Below are 18,072 nucleotides of genomic sequence, written 5' to 3' on the forward strand. Positions count from 1 at the left end.
CTATTCAGAGATTCAACCTCTTCCTGGTTAAGTCTTGGGAAGGTGTATGTGTCCAGGAATGTATCCATTTCTCCTAGATTTTCTCGGTTTTTTTTTTTTTTTTTTGCATAGAGGTGTTTATAGTATTCTCTGATGGTAGTTTGTATTTCTGTGGGTTCAGTGGTGATATCCCCTTTATCATTTTTTATTGCATCTCTTTGATTCTTCTTTTCTTCTTTATTAGTCTTGCTAGTGGTCTATGAATTTTGTTGATTTCTTCAAAAAACCAGCTCCTGGATTCATTAATTTTTTGAAGGGTTTTTTGTGTCACTATCTCTTTCAGTTCTGCTCTGATCTTAGTTATTTCTTGTCTTCTGCTAGCTTTTGAATGTGTTTGCTGTTGCTTCTCTAGTTCTTTTAATTGTGATGTTAGGGTGTCGATTTTAGATCTTTTCTGCTTTCTCTTGTGGGCATTTAGTGCTATAAATTTCCCTCTACACAATGCTTTAAATGTGTCCCAGAGATTCTGGTATGTTGTGTCTTTGTTCTTACTGGTTTCAAAGAACATCTTTATTTTGGACTTCATTTCGTTATTTACCCAGTAGTCATTCAGGAGCAAGTTGTTCAGTTTCCATGTAGTTGTGCGATTTTGAGTGAGTTTCTTAATCTTGAGTTCTAATTTGATTGCACTGTGGTCTGAGAGACAGTTTGTTGTGATTTCTGTTATTTTACATTTGCTGAGGAGTGCTTTACTTCCAATTATGTTGTCAGTTTTGGAATAAGTGTGATATGGTGTTGAGAAGAATGTATATTCTGTTGATTTGGGGTGGAGAGTTCTGTAGATGTCTATTAGGTCTGCTTGATGCAGAGCTGTGTTTAAGTCCTGGATATCCTTGTTAACCCTCTGTCTCCTTGATCTGTCTAATATTGACCCTGGGGTGTTAAAATCTCCCATTATTATTGTGTGGGAATCTAAGTCTCTTTGTAGTTCACTAAGAACTTGCTTTATGAATCTGGGTGCTCCTGTATTGGGTGCATATATATTTAGGATAGTTAGTTCTTCTTGTTGAATTGATCCCTGTACCATTATCTAATGGTCTTCTTTGTCTCTTGGGGAAGTTCTCCTGGATAATTTCCTGAAGAGTGTTTTCCAACTTGGTTCCATTCTCCCATCACTTTCAGGTACACCAGTGAAACACAGATTTGGTCTTTTTACATAGTCCCATATTTCTTGGAGGCTTTGTTCATTTCTTTTTACTCTTTTTTCTCTAACCTTGTCTTCTCGCTTTATTTCATTAATTTGATTTTCAATCACTGATACCCTTTCTTCCACTTGATTGAATCGGCCACTGAAGCTTGTGCAAGTGTCACAAAGTTATCTTGCCATGGTTTTTAGCTCCATCAGGTAATTAAGGTCTTCTCTACACTGTTTATTCTAGTTATCCATTCGTCTAACCTTTTTTCAAGATTTATACCTTCCTTGCGATAGGTTCGAACATGTTCCTTTAGCTCAGAGAAGTTTGTTATTACCGACTTTCTGAAGCCTACCTCTGTCAACTCATCAAAGTCATTCTCTGTCCAGCTTTGTTCTGTTGCTGGTGAGGAGCTGTGATCCTTTGTAGGAGAATAGGTGCTCTGATTTTTAGAATTTTCAGCTTTTCTGCTCTAGTTTCTCCCCATCTTTGTGGTTTTTACCTACCTTTGGTCTTTGATGTTGGTGACCTACAGATGGGGTTTTGGTGTAGATGTTTTTGTTGATGTTGATGCTGTTCCTTTGTGTTTTTTAGTTTTCCTTGTAAGAGTCAAGTCCCTCAGCTGTAGGTCTTTTGGAGTTTGCTGGGGGTCCACTCCAGATCCTGTTTGCCTGGGTATCAGCAACGGAGGCTGCAGAACAGCACATACTGCAGAACAGCAAATATTGCTGCCTGATCCTTCCTCTGGAAGCTTCATCCCAGAAGGTCACCTGCCTATATGAGGTGTCTGTTGGCCCCTACTGGGAGGTGTCTCCCAGTTAGGCTACATGGACCCACTTGAAGAGGCAGTCTGTCCGTTCTCAGAGCTCACATGCCGTGTTGGGAGAACCACTGTCTCTTCAGAGCTGTCAGAGCTGCAGAAGTTTAAGTCTGCAGAAGTTGTCTGCTGCCTTTTGTTCAGTTAAGCCCTGCCCACAGAGGTGGAGTTTAGAGGCAGTAGGTCTTGCTGAGCTGTGGTGGGCTCTGCCCAGTTCGGGCTTCTTGGCTGCTTTGTTTACCTAATCAAGCCTCAGCAATGGCAGATGCCCCTCCCCCAGCAAGGCTGCTGCCTTGCAGTTTGATCTCAGACTGCTGCGCCAGCAGTGAGCAAGGTTCTGTGGGCATGGGACCCACCGAGCCAGGCACGAGAGAGAATCTCCTTGTCTGGCAGTTGCTAAGTCCTTGGGAAAATTGCAATATTTGGGTGGGAGTGTCCCATTTTTCCAGGTACAGTCTGTCATAGCTTCCTTTGGCTAGGAAAGGGAAATCCCCTGACCCCTTGTGCTTCCCATGTGAGGCGATGCCCCACCCTGCTTCAGCTTGCCCTCTGTGGGTTTCACCCCCTGTCCAACCAGTCCCAATGAGATGAACCAGGTACCTCAGTTGGAAATGCGGAAATCACCTGTCCTCTACATCAATCATGCTGGGAGCTGCAGACCAGAGCTGTTCCTATTCAGTCATCTTGGAACGGATCCCCCAATATTTCAAATACTGAACATATATCCCCTAACAAAACACAAGTATTGGCTGGGTGTAGTGGCTTGTGCCTATAATGCTAGCACTTTGGGGGGCTGACGCTGGTGGATTGCTTGAGTCTAGGAGTTCTCTTTTTTGTTTTTTTTTTTTGAGATGGCGTCTCGCTCTGTCACCCAGGCTGGAGTGCAGTGGTGTGATCTTGGCTCACTGCAAGCGCTGCCTCCTGGGTTCACGCCATTCTCCTGCCTCAGCCTCCCGAGTAGCTGGGACTACAGGTGCCCGCCACCACGCCCGGCTAATTTTTTGTATTTTTTAAGAAGAGATGGGGTTTTATGGTGTTAGCCAGGATGGTCTTGATCTCCTGACCTCATGATGGCCCCCTGTGCCTCCCAAAGTGCTGGGATTACAGGCGTGAGCCACTGTGCCCAGTCTCTATTTCTTAAAATAAAAATTAAAGCAAAAGTATCTTCCCAAGCACCCCCAAAAATAGAATAGGAGGGAAAGACTGATAATAATGAGAGTCTTCCTCCTCCACCATTCCCTGGAAATTGGTGGCAGGTCTCATTTTGATGTGTGTTGCATTATTATAAGCCCAGACTTCGGAGGGGGCACTGATAAACAGCACTAGCAGAAATAAGACTATCTGCCCTTGAATCTTTTCACATGTTCTCCAGGATTCTACCTTCCCTGCTACCAGCCACTTCACCAACTTTTTCTTGAAGTGACAATCTGGAGAGATGACTTCAAAATACTCAAAGTCTTAAGAGAAATACACAGAAACGATTAAGGTTGCACAGAGATGACCCAGTCATTCTTTGAGTTGCTGCAGAAAAATTGGATTTATTTATTATATATTTTACACAAATTGGAAAGAAGGCAAAGTTATTCAGTAAGGTAACTATATTGGTCCAGAATCTTCCTGTGACAGTCTTCTTCTGGAAACAGATTTCACTCACTCCAGCCACAGGGGTAGCTAGGCTAAATACAGAACCTAATGTTTCCTTGACCACAGGGACTGGTCTAAGGGATGGGTAATGAACCAGTATAAATCACTGAATTCTTCCCCTAGGATTTTTCATGTCGAAGCTAGACAAATCAGCTTTTTCTGCTGGTTATAGAGTGGTGAGAATACGAGCCTAGAGGCCAGGTATGGGGGCTCATGACTGTAATCCCAGCACTTTGGGAGACTGAAGCAGGAGGACTGCTTGAGCTCAGTTCAAGACCAGCCTGGGCAACATGGCAAGACTTTATCTCTACAAAAAACAAATACATAAATAAATATTAGCCAGGCATGGTAGCCTGCACCTGTGGTCCCAGCTACTGGGGCAGTTAAGGTGGGAGGATCACTTAAGCCTGGGAGGTGGAGGTTGCAGTGAGCCACGTTTGTGCCACTGCACTCCAGCCTGGGTGATATAGCAAGATCTCATCTCCCAAAAAAAAAAAAAAAAAAGGTAGTGTGAGCCCAGAGGTCCCATAACCATGTCCATGTCCTTCATCATGTGAAGAACCCAGTTGAATGTAGGGTCTCTTACCTGCAAAGATAAATAGAGGTGAGAGGTTTGGGGTTGTATTGATGGGAATGTAAACATCTGTTCTTGTTCACAGGCTTGGCTTTGCTCTACCCGTATTCTTCTCAGGTTGGTTACATGTGCGAACCAACTTCCCCCTTTGCTTAAGCTTGTTCAAATAAGTTTCTGTTACCTGTAACAAAATATATCTTATCTGCTTAGGTCCAGTTCCATATATCTGAGTGCCTACTAGGTGTCTCCCTTTGGATGTTTCCTGGTACTTCAAACTTGTATCTGTAGTAAAACGCATCTTTCTTCTCTTCTGTACTCTACCTGTCCCATTTCTTCTATTCTCTCAATCTGGTTACCAACATCTACCCAGCTGCCCAAGCCAGAAATCTATAGCTCTTCTAGACTTCTCTCTGTCTACCTGATCCCCCATCTCTCAATAACTAATAGGTTTCTAAGTGCTATTCCTCTTCTTTAATATTTATCCTATATCTTACCCCCCATTCTAGTATCCTTGATACCCCTTCTGTTTTTTTCCTTCCCCCACGATACTGAAAACATCAAATCTCAGAATGCTTACGCTCCCCACTGCCTCTGTTCAATGGGGTCCCTGTCCCCTTCTGATAAAACTTCTGGTCCCTGATGATTGGTCCAGAGCAGTCAGCATAAAGGCTGGTCAGTAACATATAAGAAAGTGTGGCAAGAAAATTCTCTCAAACAGAGAACAAATACACCAATCAGATCGTTTTCTATGAGGAGATCAGTACCTGAGACATGAAGAGGGCTACTCAGTTGCCAAACAGAGGCTGAAGATATGCAGAGAGAAGGCAGAGGTGACAACAAGCAGGCTTTGGAAACTCTTGAATAAATAGAACATGAGTAAGCAAAAACTTCCGGGTGCTGTGAACGGAAGGTAAAGTGATTGTCTGAAGTACTGGAAATGAATAGAGGAATGAAATCACCATAATAGAAGAGGACCAACTCTTGCTGTGAGGATACAACAAAACAATACTAGAACTGCCCCAGAACCTGAACTGCTTTCCAATTCCTAAAGTATACATACCCCAACCTGTATGAAACACGGCTGGATAACAATACGTTGCTTCCTGTGTGATTTCTGTGTTCCCCTGAGATTCTTGTTATCCCTATGGCCTCAACACACAATAACATAAATTCTAGTTGTATAAATTAGTTCCCCAACCAAATGATGCTCTGCCATATCTATGTGCATACATGATTTCCTCCAATTGGAACAATTCTTCCATCTCCCATATAAAAACCCCTAACTTTGCCTACCATGTACCCATCTTTTAAGACTGAGCTCAAGGTCCTCTAAGCAGCTTTCTATAACTCAGCCAGGTAAGCTCCTCTTCCTTTACTCTAGCACATGGTAATTGTATGTCTTCACAAATAAAATATGAGCTTCTTTTGTTTACCTTTGTATCCCCGGGCCTGGCCCAGTACCCAGGACAAAGCAGACATTTAATGAATGCCATTGTTTTGGTTAAAGCTCTCAGTTGCTAGACTCTTTCAATAAACAATAAATGTACTAGCCTTCCATTATCACCCCTCTTCCAATATATCTAATTACAGTCTGCAGTATCTGAAGTGGGCCACGGTACTAAAAAAAGACAATGATTCCATGGCTTTTATGTAAGATTTCCTCAGCCCAGAATGCCCTTCTCATCCCTGTTCCCCAACTTCTTCCAAGAATAGAAGTAGGAAGTCCAGAATTAATTGCACTAGTTCAGGCAAGAGAGGATGATGGCCTGGACTAAGGAGTATTGGTGGGGTAAGAGGTAGTGATACATTCTGGAGGTGGAATAGGCATTAAGCACTTGGTGAAGATTTGGTTATAAGAGGAGGAGGAAGAGAAGCATATCAAAAACGAATCCTGGAGTTTGAGACCAGCCTGGCCAACATGGTAAAACCCTGTTTCTACTAAAAATACAAAAATTAGCTGGGGCTATAATCCTAGTTATTCCGGAGGCTGAGGCAGAAGAATCGCTTGAATCCAGGAGGCAGAGGTTGCAGTGAGCCAAAATTGCACCACTGCACTCTAGCCTGGGCAACACAGTGAGATTCTGTCGTGCAAAAAAAAAAAAAAAGAATAAATCCTTTGACCTCAGCCTTGGCTGCACTGTTGGCTTGCCTGGTTTTGAGGCTTTTGGACTTGGATTGAGCCATGCTACACTTTTTCCCCAGCTTGCAGATAGCCTATTGTGGGATTTTGTCTTGTAACCATGTAAGCCAATTCTCCCTAATGAACTCCCTTTTAGATATACATTTGTATTATCGGTTCTGCTCCTCTGGAGAATGCTAACACAGTATCATTCAGTGATATTAAGTACATTGACAGTGTTTTGCAATCACCACTACCACCTATCCCCAGAACTCTTTTCATCTACCCAAACTGCAAAACTTCTTACATGAAACACTAACCTCCCATTTCCCCTTCCTCCTAGTCCCTGGTATCCACCATTCTTCTGTCTGTATGAATTTGATCACTCTAGGCACCTCCTATAAGTACTATTGTATAGTATTTATCCTTTTGTGACAGGCTAGTGTCACTTAGCGTAACGTCTTCAAGGTTCATCCATGTTGTAGCACATGTCAGAATTTCCCTCCTTTGTAAGAAGAAATATATTCCGCTATATGTATATAGCATATTTTATTTATCCAGTTGTCCTTCAACAGACATTTAGGTTGCTTCCACCTTTTGGCTATTGTGAATAAAGTTGCTGTGAACATGGATGTACAAATGTCTGTTCAAGTCCCTGCTTTTAATTTTTTGGGTATATAGTCAGAAGAGAAATTGCTGACCCTATGGTAATTCTAAAGGTTTTTTTGAGGAAGTACCATACTGTTTTCCATAGTGGCTACACGATTTTATGTTCCTATCAGCAATGCACAAGGATTCCTCCACATTCTTGCCAACACCTGTTATTTATTTATTTATTTTTAATTTTTAATTTTTAATAACAGCTATCCCAATGGGCCTGAAGTGGTATCTCAGGGTTTTAACATTTATCTAATGATGAGTGATGATGAATATCTTTTCATGTGTTATGGGCCACTTGTATATCTTTTGTGGAGAAATGTCTATTCAAGTTCTTTGCCTATTTTTCAATTAGGATGATTTTGTTTTTGAGTTTATAGTTATTTTGTAATAAGAACCAGTTCTAGGAATACGGGTCTAGGTCTTCAAAGCATGAGAATAAGTGTATTAGAATGGCATGAAAATTCTAGGGACCTTGGGAAAAGAGGCAGAAAGAGATGAAGCTGCCAAAGAAAATTAAAAAAATGTTAAGTCTGGCTGGGTGTGGTAGCTCATGCCTATCATCCCAGCACTCTGGAAGGTTGAGGCAGTAGGAATGCTTGAGCCAGGAGTTCAAGACTAGCCTAGGCAACATAGTGAGATTCTGTCTGTATAAAAAATAAAAACATTAGCCAGGTGTGGTGCTGTGTGCCTGTAGTCCCAGCTATTCAGGAGGCTGAGGTGGGAGGATTGCTTGAGCCTGGGAGGTAGAGACTGCAGTGAGCTGAGATTGCGCAATTGCACTCCAGCCTAGGTGACAGAGAGAGACTGTCTCAAAAACAAACAAACAAAAAACTTTTTAAAGTCTCACTCTTTAGAGAAGAGTAAACAAAATACACTCAGAATTCTGGGCTTATTTTAGTATTGTAGTTTGAGAACTGTATAAGTAAGCACTGGTGGACTGCCTTGTGAACCTAACCACTATATAAGAACGCTACTTATATAAAAATATAAAAAATGCCCTATGTTATAATCCTTTAATTTAAATGTAAACTTTTGATATATAATTCATGTATAAGCTGATGACTATTTACATACTAAAATTTAAACTTGGAAAGTATGTTGGTTGCATTAATGGATTACAGAAATAATTACTCATCATATAATACTTTAGATTAGGAATTTAATATTTTTCAATCACCAAAAATTCATTTGCATGAATCATTTGTGGTATACCAAAATAAGAAAATACACATGATACAGAGTTATGGAACCAATAGATAGTCATGACATAGTTGATAGAAACATCAAGACAAAGCAATTATGTACAGATAGAGACAAGGGTTGAGGAAAGAGTAAGGGTGCATAGAAATCTGTGCTGTTAAATAAAGTAGCTATAGAAAACAGTATTACTGATCACTAATGATAGATAACTGACCACCAAAAATAACATCAAGTTTAAATTGGATAAATTTTATTATTTTTAAAGTAACCATTTTATTGACTCTATTGAAAACTGATAAACTATTAGATTCTGAATTTTTAGTAAAACGTTATAAGACCAAGGTTAGAGAAATAACCTATCATATGGTTGTATAGTGTAATTCATATATTTTAGCATAAATATAACATTATTTTAAAGCATATCCAGGGTTATTTTCAATGTTTTATACTTTTATACTCTCTATAAAATAACCTATAGTTAAGAAAACATACCATTCTCTCAAAGCAAAATAAAACAAAGCTTTCTTTAATCTGAAACTAAAGATGAGCTTTCCATTTCTTGTCAGGATCTGTGCTGCTAACTGTAGAAAGAAAATCAGAGAGTAAAAATTTAACAATAGATAAGTAAATGCACTGGATTTTAAGTTACCTTGTGGCTAGAAAAAGCACTCATTCTTAAAATAATTTTGTTGCTCAATATAAAGTAGGGTATTTTTGGTACATGTAAAAACATTGCTAAGGCTTCCACATCAAATTCACGCTTAGAATTCTGGCTTTTAAGGATTACATTTCTATAAATTATTAGTTTGACAAACTAACACTAGAAAATAATTACATAATTACTGTTTTAACATCTCTGAGTTTACTACCTTTACCACTGTTTAAAACCTTTGGCTGTTCCCAAATCTACCACATGTAAAATTCTTCGTGGTTTTCGGGTCTGGGAGAAGAGAAGTTATCTTCCTACCACATGTCTGTGATTGCCATTCTGGTGGGTAAGGATTGGAATTCCAACTGAGATTCTAATTCCCACGGGAGCCTTTGGTTCCAACTTGTGGTCAACTGGCCCTATGCTACTGACCTTCCTAGCGCCTGTCTCTCTCCAATTTAAAGTGATATTCATGGGAGAACTCTGATGGGTATTATTTTTCCTCGAAGGAAACTAAGGCATCTGTAAAAATATTTTAAATGCTGGTAATAGAAGAAAATTTGGAAGCATACTCACATATTTTTCCTTCTTTTTCTAGTTTTTTCAAATGAAGCAAGAGATTACGTTTAGCCATTTCATGTAAATTCTCAGGAGTATTCTAAAAGAAAATTGAAAGTGAAAAAAATTCCTTTTTTTTAAAAAAAAGAACAGTTAATTTTTTTGAAAGCTTTGAAGAAAAGCAAAATGTAACAAAAGTTTATCTTAAACACATTTTTAACTTAACATTTTTCACAATTTCACTTTGTATACATCTTGTTTTATATTCTATCTATACTCCTATAGATAGAATAGGTTGTAAGCGCCATAAAGACAGTAGCAGTATATGTTCTTTTTTTTTGAGACAGAGTTTCACTCTTGTTGCCCAGGCTGGAGTACAATGGCGCGATTTCAGCTCACTGCAACCTCCGCCTCCCAGGTTCAAACTATTCTCGTGCCTTAGCCTCCCGAGTAGCTAGGATTACAGGCGTGTGCCAGCATGCCTGGCTAATTTTTGTATTTTTAGTAGAGATAGGGTTTCACCACATTGGCCAGGCTTGTCTTGAACTCCTGACCTCAGGTGATCCACCCGCCTTGGCCTCCTAAAGTGCTGGGATCACAGGCGTGAGCCACCATGCCCGGCCCAGCAGCAGTATCTGTTTTGTTCATTACTGAATATTCAGTGTTTAGAATAATAATACATAGCAGAAACACATTAATATTTTATGAATGAATAAATGTAAAAATTATTCTTAGAACATTTTCATGATGCCACAGACAGTTGGCCCTATAATTTATTTATTAGGTTACAGGGTAATATCTTTGTATAGTTTAATTTAAATTTAATTTTTTTAAAAAAGTTTTTGGGCTGGGCACAGTGACTCACACCTGTAATCCCAGCACTTTAGGAGGCCGAGGCAGGCGGATCACCTGAGGTCAGGAGTTCAAGACCAGCCTGACCAACACTGAGAAACCCTGTCTCTACTAAAAATATAAAATTAGCCAGGTGTGGTGGCACATGCCTGTAATCCCAGCTACTTGGGAGGCTGAGGCAGGAGAATTGCTTCAACCCGGGAGGCGGAGGTTGCGGTGAGCTGAGATGGCACCATTGCACTCCAGCCTGGGCAACAAGAGAGAAACTCTGTCTCAAAAAAAAAAAAAAAGTTTTTGAGATACAGTCTTGCACTGTCACCAAGGTTGGTGTGCAATGGTACGACATCGGCTCACTGCAGCCTTTACTTCCCAGGCTCATGTGGTCCTCCCATCTCAGCCACCCGAGCAGCTGGGATCACAGGCATGTGCCACCACGCCTGGCTCATTTAAAAAATTTTTTGTAGAGTTGAGGTCTCACTATGTTGCCCAAGCTTGTCACGAACTCCTGGGCTGAAGCAACCCTTCCATTTAGCCTCCCAAAACGCTGGGATTACAGGGGTGAGCCACCATGCCCGGCCACAAAAGCTTACATTTTTAACCTCTAAGCTATGCTACCTAGACAGCAGACATCTAATAAACATGTGCTGAAAAACTGAATTATACTGAATGCCATATAGTGCTGTCAATACAGTGATATTCTCAGAGGCCACTGAGGTGTAAGGCTCTTTCCCTACATACTACTTTACTCATGTTCTTTGATTTTTTTTTCCTTTTGCTCCATTGTTTGGCATTGCTACTACTTCTCACTGCTTTGCTACTACTTCTCACTGTTACCATCCCAATATTTGTGTCTAGCAGGTCACCCCTCCTTTCTTGGTGCAGGCTAGGACACGAGATAATCAAGATGGCTAGAATAATGCAAAAATTATTACAAAATGCAATCATCAGGCTCTTGGTAGTTTCTCCTACATAGTTAGGCAGTTTCTCCTACATAGTTAAGTATATAAAGTTCAATGATGGCTCAACATGGCTATCTTTGTTCTCTAAGGCCAGTTTTTGTTTAATTTTAGCGCTGTAGAAAGTTTAGGCTGCTGGTCTCACATCTAGAAAAGTGGCATAACTTCTGATCTGTGATATGATAAGTTTACCATTTCTATAGTCTACTAAATAGATAATTCTAATAAATCTGTGGCTACATACAAATAAGAAAACTGAAAATTACCTTGTAAATAATTTTTACAAGTTCCATTACTGTAAATGATTTCTCAAAGTTCTCACGAAATAATGTAAGAATTTGCTGCTCTCGAATATTTCTGTGAGAAATGTATTGTTGAATTTTAGCTTCAGCATTATGAATTACTGGGCCATGTCCTGAATTAAAATAATTATAAGAGTTACTTCAGCCAGATAAAAAAATACTAAGTACAACAGAAGCTAACTCACTCTATTTAAAAATGATTCATATGATATATTGAAAAAGCATACTAAATGTCAAATATGAATTATTTGGAAAGCTATATAGGTGAAAGAGATTTAAAAATTATGTACAATGCCCCCCAATTAGATAATTATAGCAAATAGAATCTATAGAAAATATTGTGTACTTTAAAAATAGGAATACAAATTTAACAATAAAACATAGCAATAAAAACAGCAACTACAATAATAACAATAGGTAATGTTTATGAAGTGCTCACTATGTGCTAGGCACTGCCCTAAATGATTAACATACATTATTCTTACAAGAATCCCATGAAGTAGGTACAATTATTATACCTTTCTTATGGCAGAAACTGAGACATATGGAGGGTAAATAATCTGTCCACAGTTACATAGCTAAGAAGGGGTGGAGTTAGGATTCTGACGGGATCTCTTAACCACTCTGTGCTCTTGACCATTAGGCTAAGCTTATGAAATACTGCAAAAGGAGAATATAAAAAGCAGTTTCATGTACATGACCAAGCTCTATTAAAAATTCACAAGACCCACAGTAGAACTTTAAGAATCCTATGTATAAGCTTATGTATGTCAGAAATTTTGACAACCCAGATTAAGTTATACTATAATTTACCTCCCCTTTAAGACAGTATACATTAATATTATACATTATACAAGTCTGGAAGAACGATGTTCTCAAATATTTGAGAACAAAATATTCAGAAGCAGGCTAACCTGTTACGGGATCTGGTTAGACACAGACCTATCATTTATGTGCTGTGTGGCTAATAAATGAGGAAGTATCTGAATCTCTCTAAGCTGTTTCTTCTGTTGTGTGGTGAGGAAACCACTACCTACTTTACAGGGTTTTGGTGAGGATGACAACTGTAAAGGCCCTTGCACAAAACCTGATGGCTAGAAGGCTTTAATATTATGGTAGCTATGGCTACAGAGCATAATTTACATATAAACAACTGCTGTGCTAGTAAGCCAGTTCACTGGATTCATTAAAGCACTCTAGAATCTTTTAGGCAGTCTCTCATTAGCTTAGCCTGAATGTGAATTCACCGAACATCTGCCCTCTTCTCTTTAAAAATAGCTGTCTTTAGCAAAAACAAAGCAAAACAAACAAAACCCCCAAAGCTATCAGCCTGCAATCCTTTAACGTCATCATATTAATCTAAATGCCCAGCTCTACTGTATGTTTTTTATTTCCCCAGCAGTAGGAACTCATCACAGAGTATAAATGTGTTGAAGATACTGGATGGATGGATCTTTCAATGGGTTAGGAGCAAGTTAGAAGAACTTAGAAAATTAAGTGACCTAGTCCCTTTTCCTTTTGGGCCTTTTTGTTGGGTTCTTTCTTAGCTTTTTTTTTTTTTTTTTTTTGAGAAGGAGTCTCACTCTGTTGCGTGATCTCTGCTCACTGCAACCTCCGCCTCCCATGTTCAAGTGATTTTCCTGCCTCAGCCTCTTGAGAAGCTGGGATTACAGGTGCCTGCCACGATGCTTGCCTAATTTTTGTATTTTTAGTAGGGATGGGGTTTCACCATGTTGGCTAGGCTGGTCTTGAACTCCTGACCTCAGGTGATCTGCCTGCCTTGGCCTCCCAAAGTGCTGGGATTACAGGCATGAACCACTGCGCCTGGCCATTTCTTAGCTCTTAAGATGAAGGAGAGATTGATATTGTAGAATAGTCCAGTGAGATCTGAGATATTAATATGTTTCTTTTTCTGGAGAATGGAAATAAGGATTACCATTTTATAGTTGATATAGAAGCTATTGGTATTTCAATATTGTAAATTAAAAAAACTAAAGCTCAGAGGTCAAACATTACCCAAAGTTACACAGCTAAAATGTGGTCCAAATACAAATCAAGTTAACAAAAATGACGGTGGCTTACGGAATGAAAGTATTTTCCCATTTCAATGTAAGCTTATTTCTTTGAACAGTTCTATTAATAACTGTATGTTGAAAAATAACCCTCATATCTTTATCAAAAGTTATTAATATGGCTCTCGGCCTTCTCTTTAACTGCATAGCTAGACAGGACTTAGGGGTGTAGTTTTTTCCTTTTTTTTTTTTTTTCTTGAGACAGAGTCTCACTCTGTTGCCCAGGCTGGAGTGCAATGGCGGATCTTGGCTCACTGCAACCTCCACCTCCCAGGTTCAAGCAATTCTCCTGCCTCAGCCTCCCGAGTAGCTGGGATTATAGGTGCCTGCCACCATGCCCGGGTAATTTTTTTATTATTAGTAGAGACAGGGTTTCACCATGTTGGCCAGGCTTGTCTCGAACTCCTGACCTCAGGTGATCTGCCTACCTAGGCCTTCCAAAGAGGGGTATATTTTAAAGAAGTAGTTTATATATATATATATATATTTTTTTTCCCGAGACAGAGTCTTGCTTCTGTCGCCCAGGCTGGCACATAGCGGTGCGATCTCGGCTGACTGCAACTTCCATCTCCCAGGTTCAAGCGATTCTCCTGTCTCAGCCTCCCAAGTAGCTGGGATTATAGGCGTGTGCCACCACGCTCAGCTAAGTTTTGTATTTTCAGTAGAGACGGGGTTTCACCATGTTGGCCAGGCTGGTCTTGAACTCCTGACCTCATGATCTGCCCGCCTTGGCCTTCCAAGTGCTGGGATTACAGGTGTGAGCCACTGAGCCTGGCCTTATATGTTATCTCTTCAAGGCCAAATACATACAGAGACAAGTCAAAATGAACCTTCCTCATCATCTGACACAAATGGTTTGTTAGGTTTGAAAAACTACCCACTTTGGCATGCCTGTAAACCCAGCACTTTGGGAGGTTGAGGTGGGAAGACTGCTTGAGGTCAGGAGTTTGAGAACAACCTGGAAAACACAGCAAGACCTTGTCTCTATTTAAAAATACAAAAAAATTAAAAAATTACCCACCTGGATATATAATATCAGCTTTAATTTTCAACAACTCTTTTAAAGAGTTCATATAATCATAGAGGTCTTCAAATATTGTTGTTCCTTCCCCTAGGATGCAGTCTCCAGAAAAGATAGCATTTTCCTCCTCTAAGAGTAGAGCCATATGATCATCAGTGTGGCCAGGTGTATATAGAACTCTGGTTGAAAGAAGAAATAAGGAATAATAACAATTATGAACTCAGGCTTAGAAGAAATTTTGAGAAGTAAATTATTCTCTATCCTTATCTTTAGACACAAATAAACAGATGAGTTAAAAAGTTTCTTTTTTTTTCTTGTACCCACTGAAAATTATCATTAGAAAATGCTCTCCTTCAACTGAACGAAGATTCTCACTCTGAAGTAAAATTTAATACTTTTCCCACCCTTTTTCTCTTCTTTTTTTTTTGAGACACGGTTTCACTCTCTTACCTAGGCTGCAGTTCAGAGGCACAATCACAGGTCACTGCAGGCTCAATCTTCCAGGCTCAAGTGATCCTCCCACCTCAGCCTCCTGAGTAGCTGGAACCACAGGTGCGGGCCACCAAGCCTGGCTAATTTATTTTTATTTTTTGTAGAGACAGGATCTCACAAAATTGACAGGCTGGTCTTGAACTCTTAGACTCAAGCAATCCTACCAGGTCGGCCTCCCAAAGTACTGGAATTATAGGCATGAGCCACCTCGTCTGGCCTCCTACCTTTTTTCTTATTTTATAAGTAATAAGCACTGATTATAACAAATTTGGAAAATAGAAAAGGAAAGTATTTAAAAGAAATGAACATCAACAACCATTTCTATTCCTCAGAGGGAGTGCTTTTATTATTATAGAATATATATTTATTTTCTATGCATATTTATATTTTAAAAACAAAACTGTGATATTGTTTTAATACCTGATTTTTGAATTCTTAACTTACTATATTGTATTTTCCTACATCATTATATGTTTACATCATTTTATACACACACACATACACACACACACACACACACACACACATGTGTTTATTTTTGAAATAGGTCAAGGTCCTGCTATGTTTTCCAAGCTGTTCTCACCCAGGCTGAAGTATGGTGGCGTGATCCTGGCTCACTGCAGCCCTGACCTCCTGGGCTCGAGCAATTCTCCCACTTCAGCCTCCTGAGTTGTTGGGAGCACAGGTATGTGCCACCACGCTTGGCTAATTTATTTTTATTTTTTGTAAAGACAAGGTCTCTCTATGTTGCCTAGGCTGGCATCAGTATATACTTTTCAAAGACAAGTATTTAAGCACTTAGCACAGTAGGTGGCACAAAGTTGCATGCTTAATAAATGGTAAAAAATTTATTTTAGTAGTGATTATCTAAAAGCTTAAAAGAAACTTTCTTAACAGGCAGCAGGTGGTCAGAAAAAGACTCTTTAATCTATTTTTTTGCTAATTAAAACTTTTAAGAACAGAACTTTTTTTTTTTAATAAATTTTACCCTACATAAGAAATTTAGCATGCTTTTGTTTCCTTTTTCCTTTCCTCCAATTTTCAGTTTTTGTTGACAAAACTGATTATAATACTTTTAAAGTATGACAGCTATTTTATTTCAAAATTTCTTATTTACATTTATATTGTTTTGTAACTATGCCAACAAGAAACCAGGTAAACAAAAAGCTGAGTTCAAATAATCTGTTCTGCAAAGCACCCCCTGACTTCTCAGCAATATACAGACTTAATTCTCTGTACTGGTCACCCTTGCCTCTACCTTATTATTCTACTTTGAATTATATATTATTCTATAGGCTTCAGATTGTTTTGTTTACTATTCTACCTCACAAGATTATGAGTTCCAGAAGGGCAGGACTCTCATCTCATTTTCATTTTTATATACCCAGTACTTGGCACTTAGTAGTAGCTAATTTTAGTAATAGATTGCTTTCCATGTGCCAGGCACTGTCTTCAGGGATTTACACATATTACACATTTAATCCTTACATTACTTTGGGTTAGGCATTATTAACCTCTCTATTTTACATTTTACATAAATAAATCACAGCAAATAGCAATAAATGTCTAAAGGAATATGGTTTAAATTATATTTTATTTAGTTTAAGAGGATAATTACCTGTCTATTCTAGTCAGTATTGAGTTATTATGTGCTTGGAATAGATATCTATTTCTCTATCTGTATATATAATTTTTTGTTTTTATTTTTTTGAGACAGAGTCTTGCTCTGTCACCCAGACTGGAGTGCAGTGGTGCAATCTTGGCTCACTGTAACCTCTGCCTCTCAGGTTCAAGCAATTCTTCTGCCTCAGCCTCCCAAGTAGCTGGGACTACAGGTGCTCGCCACCACGCCTGGCTAATTTTTGTATTTTTAGTAGAGATGGGGTTTCACCATGTTGGCCAGGGTGGTCTCAAACACCTGACCTCAAGTGGTCTGCCTGCCTTGGCCTCCCAAAGTGCTGGGATTACAGGCGTGAGCCACTGTACCCAGCCATGCTTGGAATATACTTAATAAATCTTCACAATAACGGAATATTTTGTGGGAATGGGGTAAATGTGACGACATATAGATGAGTGATAAGTGACTTATCAGACAGGAGAAAATGGAAGCCTAAATAAGCAGCGGGGAAAGCTGAGAACCAATCAGATTTGCACTGCAGAATTCCTCAAAGTCTACGGATTTGGGAAATCTGGAAGTGGAGGGTGAAGTGGAAGGAAGGTGGCTGAAATAAGAAGTCTATTGAAAGTCTTTTAAACAAACATTCAAATCCTCAGAGTCTCTTCCCACTTTGAGTTGAGAAGTGCCCCAATCTCACTAAGGGAAACACTGGAGGTTTAATCTTTGAAGAGGGTAAAACAAGGCACAGATGGAGGAAGAGACAATATACTAAAAAAAAAGGAAGATTACAAGAATATATGTAGATTCCTATGCCTTCTTTCCACACTCAGCTTCTATAATTCTGGCAGCCAGGCCTTTACCCTACATGAAGATTAGAAGAGTCTTTTTCTAAGTTATTTTACCAGCTCAGGAAGAAAGACTCTACGATACCAATGATGGAAGGTCCCCAACTGAAGAGTCATCCAGATTATCCTACAGTGAGGCTTAAAGTCTACAGAAGACTCCCCCTCACATTCTCAGAGCTCCCAAATAGCTCTGTAGTTTCCATTAGAACACAATTAGTAAACATCAGAAGATAATCAGGATTACTAGTCATCTAAGGAAAGTCATGTTGAAGACAGTGAATAAAAACGAACAAGTAAACAAAGGCAGTTATGAAGAAAATTTCCAAAAGAATCAAACCCCATGGAATATAATATCCTCAGCAAAAAGAGAAGAAATTGCAACTATGAAACAAGAATAGGGTAGTATAAAAGGAACATTTCGGAAACAAAAAGGGTTCCTGAAAATTACAAACCTGAGAACAGAAATAAAAACATGTAGTAAGATTAGGTGATAAAGTTAACAAAAATCTCCCAGAAAATGT

The 18,072-nt window shown here is 39.2% G+C and overlaps 1 protein-coding gene across 4 annotated transcripts in view; it reads right to left on the minus strand.

Annotated features, from left to right (window-relative positions):
• Positions 1-3,501: 3,501 nt before the first annotated feature.
• The window catches only part of LACTB2 (lactamase beta 2), a 35,614-nt gene continuing 21,043 nt past the window's right edge, over positions 3,502-18,072 (minus strand). Inside the window, exons 4-9 of one of the 4 annotated variants that reach the window (XR_004435473.1) lie at positions 14,597-14,775; positions 11,468-11,616; positions 9,412-9,493; positions 8,679-8,767; positions 4,972-5,104; positions 3,502-3,940 (exon numbers count right to left, since the gene is read on the minus strand). Coding sequence is in view for 3 of the 4 variants with exons in the window: in XM_033203392.1 (XP_033059283.1) it covers positions 8,724-8,767; positions 9,412-9,493; positions 11,468-11,616; positions 14,597-14,775 (454 nt within the window). In the remaining variant the exon portion in view is untranslated. The other 3 variants (XM_033203392.1, XM_033203393.1, XM_033203390.1) reach the window with 3 other exon arrangements.

Source organism: Trachypithecus francoisi, unplaced genomic scaffold (genome assembly GCF_009764315.1).
Source record: "Trachypithecus francoisi isolate TF-2019V2 unplaced genomic scaffold, Tfra_2.0 Lachesis_group7, whole genome shotgun sequence".
In the NCBI taxonomy this organism is placed as follows: domain Eukaryota; kingdom Metazoa; phylum Chordata; class Mammalia; order Primates; family Cercopithecidae; genus Trachypithecus; species Trachypithecus francoisi.